General features: G+C 45.9%; 1 protein-coding gene, 1 long non-coding RNA gene and 1 pseudogene across 2 annotated transcripts; 2 read left to right on the plus strand and 1 right to left on the minus strand.

The window, feature by feature from the left end:
- Positions 1-257: 257 nt before the first annotated feature.
- Positions 258-3,237, minus strand: LOC9663434. Its single transcript, XM_024667212.1, has 5 exons — positions 1,236-3,237; positions 1,043-1,175; positions 737-991; positions 464-682; positions 258-402 (listed from the first exon to the last, which is right to left on the minus strand). Exons 1-4 carry the CDS (start codon positions 3,186-3,188, stop codon positions 498-500), a joined length of 2,526 nt encoding a protein of 841 aa, XP_024522980.1. The 5' UTR covers positions 3,189-3,237; the 3' UTR covers positions 258-402; positions 464-497.
- Positions 3,217-4,010, plus strand: LOC112343557. Its single transcript, XR_002991316.1, has 3 exons — positions 3,217-3,304; positions 3,367-3,433; positions 3,500-4,010. It is a non-coding gene; the product is annotated as an uncharacterized LOC112343557 (long non-coding RNA).
- Positions 4,011-7,985: 3,975 nt separating this feature from the next.
- Positions 7,986-9,269, plus strand: LOC9663419 (annotated as a pseudogene).

Below are 9,269 nucleotides of genomic sequence, written 5' to 3' on the forward strand. Positions count from 1 at the left end.
TAGTTTCAACTTCTATCGATATAACCATTTCACTTCGGAACTTTTGACAAAAATTCAATAGTCAAAAGGGAAACTTTGTTACATCAGTGGACGTAGTTTAATATGCCAACTATAAGAGCAAGAAATCTAAAAGATATCAATCAAATGAAGTACTTACATAGCTGCTTATAAATAATCAAACAGAAGAGAAGGAAATGTTTTAAGAGAGACACCTAAGCTCAGGAAAATACATATATATGGATTTACTTATACATGAATTTAAAATAACTGAAATAATAATAATTATGACTTTTTAAACTAAATTTCTTAAATAAACTTAAATATGGATTGTTGTGCACTCAACGTCATCAACACATTATCTATGCCGTTTCCCTTACTGTCACCAATAGAGAATCCAGTCACCTACCAAAGGAAAACCAGAATCGTAAAACTCTCTTGGTATCAAAGTCTAGCTGAATCGCACCTGGAAAGCCTCCTTTACCACTAAATACTGGTGATCACATCTCTCTCGTACACTTTTTGGTATGCCTTACAGCTGCAATCTGCTCGATCATACCAAAATTGGAGCCGATAATAACACTCGAGGCATATATATCCATCGGATTAGACTTTTGATATGAGAGAGCTGATGAATTGTCCTTGTCCGAGAAAAATACGTATCCAAAGTTCGTTCGAGCATACTCTACAAAAAACAAAAATTAAAAATAAATGAAAAATGTATAACGTATGGACTTACTTTCATCGCCAGGCTGCTCATTGTCCTTGATAGCAATCAGTCTTCGGACGTCACTCTTAACATTTCGAACGACTTCCGACCAATCCGCAATGGCTGGCTTAAGAGGGTCTCCAGAGCACTTGCTTTGGATGTACAAAAGAAATGGCTCCAAATCAATGCCTTTTACTTCCTCGAGTATCAGGAAGGTATCAGCCCCGCTGTTCCGAGGTCCACAGATGGCCCAAGTCCCTGACCTTTGAACCTCCTCCTTTGAGCCTGGACTACTGTGTTTGATCCGAAACCAAAAAACTAAAAACAAGAACATACCTGGACTCAGTTGCTTGATTGAAACTGGAAAAGTGGGGAACCTGAACTTTCGGTTCTTCAGATTGTCAGGGATGTACCAATCGCAAGGCAACACGTCCGCCAGCATGAAGGTGTCTGAACCCCCCGATAGTAACTGCAAATAACATTTTAGTAACCGAGACTATGAAAGACTATGAACGTAGAATTCACATACCTTATGAATGTAGATGCTGAAGATCAGAGACAACAAATCGTTGTCTTCCTTCTGCTTCCAATCATCCGTTGACATTGTTGTCAAATCAAAAGTTGTAGAGCCAAAAAGGTCCTCCCGCTGGAGTGTTAGCTTATGCAGTAACACAGGTGAAAACTCCACCAGAGCCTTTTCTTCGTCAAGAACCACAGCCACTACTCCACAACTCTCCAGGGCTTCCCATGTCAAAACATTCTCTCTTGGAAAGGCCTGCAGCAGAACCGGTCCATTCCTTGAGACATGCTCACGAAGCATCGATGCTTGAATTGCTCGTAAGAAATAAGAAAATCTCTCATCCCCGGCAAAGCCATTGTAATACTCGAATCTTCTGCATAGGCTCCAGACACGATCCAGAATCCGCCTTACTTTGTCTCTCAGGAAGGGCTCCTGAATTCTCAGCGCAAGGTTGTCAATGTCAAGGGCCATGTCTGGGTCATCTGAAGCCAAAGCCTGAACCATGAAGGTAATCAACCTCGGATTCCCTCCGCTCAGCTTGCACAACAGCTGCATGCCATCATTTAAAGCGTGAAGTTCTTCACGGTTTGAAGTCCTCAGCACCTTGTTAAAGACTTGCAACACCAGCTTCTCCCGATCGTTGCTGCTGAGAGGGTTGACAGGAATATAAATCACTTCAGATGATCCAGTGTCACCGCTCTCTCTCAAAGATGCCGCTGTGAAAAGGTTGGTCGCTCCGAGCATAGTGACAAACGTTTTGCCACCCACGTTGCTGTACTTCCAAACTATGAACTCCCGAAACACTTTCTGAACAAGGACGTTGTTCCTCCCAATCTCATCAAAGAAGAACGACAGGAAAATGTTTTGGTCTCCGAGCTCACAGACTTCTCGCAACAAAGCTATCACGTCATCAAACAGGAGGAACTTCTTCAAATCAGGTGCTTTGGCATCAACAACAGCGACAAGCTCTTGGTAAAAAAAACACGTCCAAGTCCCAGTATCTTTTCTGATGTTATCTTGGCCATCTGCTCTAGAAACAGCTGCATGCAAAGTCCTCAGGGCCAAAACCTGAGCATCACCCAGCCCGGCCTCGCCAATGAAAGTTGAAATAAAATCATGGTACATGACCACGTCGAGATGTTCAACGGTGCTCATCATGGCATCCCACGGTCGCACCTCATCGGTTGATGTATCGAAAAGCGAGGCAAGTTGTTGAATCCTTAGCCCTGGATCACTCTGTTGCCTTCTCATCTCAATGAGTATTTGTGGGAGTGCCTTGCCAAAGGATGTTTTTCCCGCACCCGGGAATCCAACCACACCCATTATATGGTGGAGGCGCCTAAACACATCCCAGTCTGTGTGTTGATTGCTCATGAATTGCTTGTACAACAGCCAGTTACCCCTGAGCAAAGCATCCACAGTCTTCTCTCGTCCAACAATGGGAAACTGCTGCCCGATGTCCTTCAGAGACAAGCCAGTTGGCAAAGAAGATAATGAATCCCTTTCAAGGCATTTTCTGTACATGCGGGCATGCTTAAGACGAGGTCCAAAGAGCTCCTTCAGCTTGGCAATCCGATCACGGGCGTTTGACCAATTAACTCCACTAGAGGGAATGAGCTGCTGACGGAGCTGCTTTTTCTCCTCCATCCAGTGCTTCTGAAGCTCACGGAGCTGGTTCTCCTTCTCACGGAGCTGCTTTTTCTCCTCACGGAGCTGCTTTTTCTCCTCCATCCAGTGTTTCTGAAGCTCACCCTGCGTGGAATCCACCTTCTGGTTAGCGCGCTCCTCAACCTGCTCAATCGCTTGTTGCACGGCCCTGATCTCCGATTCCACTTCCTCAATCTGCTGCTGAATCGATCGCTCAGGCCCATCCGCCCTTTGCCGCTTCCCAGCCCTGATATCTGATTCCAATTCTTCCCCATCCGCCCTTGGCGGCTTCCCATGAGACTGCTCTCGCACCATGGCGGAGCCCTAACCTAGGTACTCTGTTTTTTAGGGTTCTAGCCGTAGAATGGGACATTGTGCGAGGCGAGCTTCGACTTCATTCGATGTGAGGAACACCTGAAACTGGCATTGAGGTATGTTCAGCTGAATCTGTGAAATGGTGTAGACTTTACTGAGTTTACCTGCATTCGGGCAGGTAAACTGGAGTAGGTTCAAAAGAACTAATGTTGTCCTCAGAGAGCTGATCTTTGGCTGATCAACACGTAAGATCAGTATCAGAAGGAAGAATCTTAAGCTGGATCAACTTGTTGCTGCTGTCTTATTCGCAGGTGTACTGTGAAAGCTCCGGATAGCTGGATGTGTTCCTCAGGGTTTAAAAGATCTCAAAGCCATCAGCATCATCTGAGTGCAGCAAATACAGCGGGGGAGACTTTGAAAGGCCACGAGGCCTGGCTGCTTCGACAGGATGCTTTACCGTCTCTTGATTTGCCAAAAGTTTATAATCACTTTTGCTCTTGTGTTTTCAGGTTCGTAAGAACAAGTTTGTCGAGATCATTCCTATCAACGTTGGCTGCTTGGGTGCTTGCACATACTGCAAGACGAAGCATGCTCGCGGGCATCTTGGCAGCTACACAGTAGACACACTAGGAAGGACCTTCGCCAGTTTCTTTTCTCTGCTACTGAGCTTTATCTACAGGTGCAAAGATTGAAAACTGTGGTGTCTGAAGGTGTGAAGGAGATATGGCGACACTGGAGCTTGTTACATGACACACCTCACCACATGTCCATTAGGGTTTTTCTGTTCTGTCCGCTAGTGCAGTGCATTTTAATCCCGATTTGTCTCATGGTATCGGAGCTGGGATAGCACTATGGAAGGAAAGCCATCCATCTGCAAGTTTGATGGAGAAGGCTTTGAGGGATTCAAGATCCATCTTGAATCCTATCTCTTGTTTCATGGTTTGTTGGGGATTGTAGATGGGACAGAGTCATCACCGGCTCCAGGCTCTAGCGCTGCTAAGGTGCGTGATTGGAACTTTCGGGATTCCAAGGCTAGAGGGAGTATTGCGATGTGCTTGTCCTCGAATGTTCTCTTTGCTGCCCCATCGATTCCAAAGTCCACTGCGGCAAAGCTTTGGAAGTGGCTGAGTGACACTTATGGCACCAAGAGTGAAATGGATGTCTTTAACATCCATTCACAAATGGATTCCTTGAGGCTAGAGGAAAATGGCTGTATCCAGACTCACACTGCCAAACTCTAGGGCTTCTTCACACAACTTGCGGCTGCTGGGGTGAAGCACTGTCTCACAGATGAGCAGTAGAGGCTACAGCTTTACAGGTCCTTGCCAGCTAGCTGGAAGAATACAGTTGAGAGCCTGCTTCTCCAACCAGGGATGACTTAGGCAAATGCCATGAGGAGTCTTCACAACATTGAGGCCATGCAAAGCGAGAGAACTAAAATGCCGCAAGCTATGTATGCTTCGCAGGCTTCTGGTGATGCCAAGGTGGCAAAACTGCATGCAGCTGCAAATGCCCAGAAAGGGCAAAATTCCATGGCATCTAGGTGTGCTAAGCCCAAACTTGCTAAGAATCAGTGTGCTCGCTGCTTGGAGATGGGCCACTGGGCTCGAGATTGCCTTGCTCCCAAGCCTGTCAAGCGACTAGCTATGCCGGCAAAAGCCAATCTACGCGAGTGTGATAGAATTGCTACAGCAAATGAGGCTGCTGAGGAGCTCTACAATACAGAGGCAATTGCAGCACCAAGCCGGTGGCTCTTAGACTTTGGTTGCACTAATCTTATGAGCAATAAGAAGAGTCTTTTTGAGTGTTATCAGCTGAGCATTCGAAAATATGGTGTTCATTTAGGTGACAATACCACTATCCCCATAGAAGGCATCGGGCAATTTCAGCTCTCACTTGATTATGGGAGGACCATGGCCTTTGATGGTGCCATGCACATTTTCACCTTGCAACAAAACTTAATGTCCATCACCAAGATATGTGATCAAAATGCAGTGGTAGTCTTTGATGCAAAGGGAGTCTCTTTGGTTGACTCTAGCGACTTTTATATGCTTGGTACACAATTGCTTCGTGGGTCATGCATTGGGGACTTGTATGAGATTACTGCTGCTGACCCGGTTCAGGCCCTTCAGACTGTGGAGGCAGATTCTTGTGCGGAGCTTTGGCATAAAAGACTTAGTCATGTTCATTACCAATCTCTTCAACGGATGAAATCCCAAGATATTGTTACTAGATTGGATTTCCGACATATCCCATTTACATTTTGTGAAGCTTGCATTTTAGGCAAGCATCACCATTGGAATTTCTCGCTGAGTAAGCATTGGACTTCTGGACTTGGTCCATTCTGATCTTTGCGGCCCCATGGACGTGCCAAGTCACAATGGGGCAAGATATTTCATCACATTTATTGATGACTATATCCGTCGAATATGTGTCCACTTCTTGATGCGTAAGAGTGATGCAGTTGCTGCCTTTCAAACGTACAAGGCTTACGTTGAAAACCTCCTTGGTCGAAAGATAAAAGCTCTTCGAGTTGATGGTGGTGGTGAATACCTCAACAATGATCTTTGGGGCATCTATCATGATGTAGGCATACAACTGCAAGCCACAGCCCGCTACACCCCCCAGCAAAATGGTGTTACAGAAAAGAAAAATCGCACTCTTGTCAATGCTACTCGCGCTTTGTTAGCTGATGCACATCTTGACAAGATGTTTTGGCAAGAGGCCATAGCCACAGCAATGCATGTACAAATTGCCTTGCCACGGCTGCTTTGGATGGAAAAACCCTTGAGGCATTTTGGACAGGTTCTACTTCTAATGTGTCCCACTTTCGGGTCTTCAGTTGTGCAGCATATGCACATACCCTTGATCAACTTCGGAAAAAGCTAGATCCCAAAAGTAAAAAATTCATCTTCATGGGATATGCACAGGATGACACCATCGGGAAAAAAACTTACAAGTTATGGGATCTTGCATCTCACAAGGCTCTTGTAAGCACAGATGTCATGTTCAATGAAAATGACTTTCCCATGTGTACAAAGGCTCTTCAAGATCTTTCTTTCATTGTTGAGACTCGACTTGTTCTTTTGATCCACTTATGGGAGATGGTCCACTCTTGCCTCCGCCTCAAGATCCTTCTTTCATTGCTGAGACTTGACTTGTTCCTTTGATCCACTTATGGGAGATGGTCCACTCTTGCCTTTGCCTCAAGATCCTATTCATGAGTTGCCACCAGAGATTCCACTGGGGAATCCTCCACTTCTGGACATGCTTGAACCAGCTGATGCTCCTCCAGTCGAGGACAGGCCTCCAACACCTCCACCACCTTGTCGACGTCGTGGCATGCCTGATCCGATGCCAGTTCTTGATCACCCCCGGGAATGTCGGCCCTCGTTGAAAGTCCGGGAAAATGCTGAAGCAGATGCTGCAAAGCTTGATGACTTTTGTGTCCTTGTTGACGTCAACATCCCCATGACCTATGATGAGGCCGTCTTAGGACCTGAGGCTTCATCTTGGATGGAAGCTATTGCGGAAGAAGTTTCTTCCATTCAGGTTAACAGAACTTATGTTCCAGTTGATTCAGGACGTGTTTTGGATCCAAAATGGATTGTTTCCAAAAAGTATGGGAAAGATGGTCAGGTTGTATGTTATAAGGCACGGTTGGTTGTTCATGGTTTTTGCTAAGTCCATGGCCTTGACTACAATGAAACATTCTCACCGGTTGTAAAAATGGCCAACCTCCGTACTCTTTTTGCACTTGCGGCTGCTCGCAAATGGCAAGTCCACCATATGGATGTCAAAATTGCATTTTTGAATGGAGATTTACAAGAGGACATCTATATGCATATACCTCCTGGTTTTGAGGACGATGTTGCCCCTGGTGGCCCTATATGGCAATTGCAGAAAGCTTTGTATGGCCTAAAATAGAGCTCCCATATTTGGTATCAAAAATTTGATGCCACCCTATGCGCTCAAGGCTTTCGTTGCTGTCATGCTAATCACAATGTGTATGTGAATGGTCATGCTGAGCACATGCTTATTGTGGCCCTCTACGTTGATGATTTGCTCATCATGGGTGATGACACCGATGCCATTGCTGCTTTGAAAGCTGCTCTCAGCCAGCAATTCCAAATGAAGGACCTTGGCCAAGTCTCCTACTTTCTTGGCTTTGAAGTCACATGTGATCCTAAGTCTAGTGGCTACATGCTTAGCCAACGATGTAAAGTCGAAGTCTTGCTGGATCGGTTTGGTATGCGTGATTGCCACCCTGTCAAGACCCCGATGGTCGTTGGTGCTATCGACCTCACAGTTGAGCAGTCTGGTGAGCCTCTACCCATTGGGACTCTCTATCGGCATCTCATTCATTGCCTCACATATTTAGCCTTGATAACTCACCCCACATATGTGACTATTGCCTTGAGTCAATACAACACATCACCAACCACTATACATTGGCAAACTGCCAAGTGTATCATGAAATACCCCCAAGGCACTATAGACTATGGCATTGCTTATTTAGGGGGTGATGCTTCATTGGCATGCTACACAGATGCTATTTTTGCCAACAACAAAGGTCATCGCTCAACTTCTGGCATTTGCCTTTCCTTCTCAGGAGGTGCCATCACGTGGGCCTCCAAGTGACAATCTATAGTGGCCATTTCTAGTGCAGAAGCAGAGTACATCGCACTCACTACTGGTAGAAGGGATGTGGTCTGGGCTCAAGGGTTACTTGCTGAGCTAGGATGTGCATAAGCTGGCCCCACTACTTCTTAATGTGACAACCAAAGCAGCATTGCCATGTCCAAGAACCCCGTCCACCATGCCCACTCGAAGCACATTGAAGTCCAATTTCACTACATGCGTGAGTTGGTTGACGGTGGCACCCTGGCCGTCCAACATCTCAGGATACAGGACATGCCAGCCGATCTTCTCACCAAGCCGTTGGGGCCACACCAATTTCAGCTCCTACGTGACAGATTTGGTTTGGTGAGTGGCTCCGGTTTGGGGGGGAGTGTTACACGACACACCTCACCACAAGTTCATTAGGGTTTTCCTGTTCTGTCTGCTAGCACAGTGCGCTTTGATCCCGATTTGTCTCAGAGCTTACGGTTATGGTTATCTGTTTCAAGCTAGCATTTTTTATTTACTTTTTTCTTTCTTTGCACCACAGGACGAGACATTGGAGCAAATATACCAGCGCTTCTACGTGCTTTAGTTGCCACACTTCCTCATAGACAGAAGTACAATGCTCCAAATCTACATCTTACAGCATCTGGAGGAAATGGCTGTCACCCCTGCGTGTATTCGTTCCTTCATGTTCTGGTTCAATCTGGAAGGGACTCGGTGTTGGAGGTACCGATGTTCTGGGTGATTGTTTTGTCTCTATAAGCCGTTTTCTGTGTTCTTCAGGGCATGAAGAGAGAGTACACGTTTGCCGAGTTTAGAAAAACTAGTCCCGGAAATTCATATCGTTACAGATATTATCTGTGGATTTCCAGGTACACTCGCATGCATGAAAAAGATTGTATCTTATTGAGCTTTTATCCTTGTCAGGAGAAACATCAGAGGATTTTGACAGGATCATGGAACTAATATGAGAGCACACGTTCCCACAGGTCCACATATCACAGTTTTACCCTCGACCAGGTAGGTAATCTCTGTACATGCTGCTGAATGGTTCTCACTGTCACTAGTGTTTATCCTGTCAATAGTGTTTATCCTTAGACAGGAACACCGGCGGCTCTAATGAAACGGGTTCCAACGCTTGAAGTGAAGAAACGAAGCCGTTCCTTGACAAGTCTGTTCGAATCGTTCACTCCTTACACAGGAATGGAGGTAAAACGTACCGAGTCTGGGTCACAACACTGCTGCTGATTGAATTCATCTGGTATTCTTTCTTTTGTTCTACGTCTCTGCAGGTTGGCTTGTGTACAAGTTCTACTTCCAGCTGTACCGGGCCTTCTTGGAAGCAAGTTAATGTGAAGATTACGTCTGTCGGAAGATGGTCTGTGACTGGCGAGTGGTGAACCAGATTCCACTCCTGGAGACGATGCTGAGAAAGTCGGATGCAAGCAGCGGTAA

This window comes from Selaginella moellendorffii, unplaced genomic scaffold (assembly GCF_000143415.4).
Source record: "Selaginella moellendorffii unplaced genomic scaffold, v1.0 SELMOscaffold_164, whole genome shotgun sequence".
Classification (NCBI taxonomy): Eukaryota; Viridiplantae; Streptophyta; class Lycopodiopsida; order Selaginellales; family Selaginellaceae; genus Selaginella; species Selaginella moellendorffii.

What these genes read in the sequence shown, in the direction of transcription:
- LOC9663434 (XM_024667212.1), bottom strand. Translation starts at nt 3,188, where the DNA reads ATGGTGCGAGAGCAGTCTCATGGGAAGCCGCCAAGGGCGGATGGGGAA. An exon ending in TCAGCATCTACATTCATAAG is followed by an intron (nt 1,176 to 1,235) that starts GTATGTGAATTC and finishes TGTTATTTGCAG; the next exon opens with TTACTATCGGGGGGTTCAGA. An exon ending in AATCAAGCAACTGAGTCCAG is followed by an intron (nt 992 to 1,042) that starts GTATGTTCTTGT and finishes ACAGTAGTCCAG; the next exon opens with GCTCAAAGGAGGAGGTTCAA.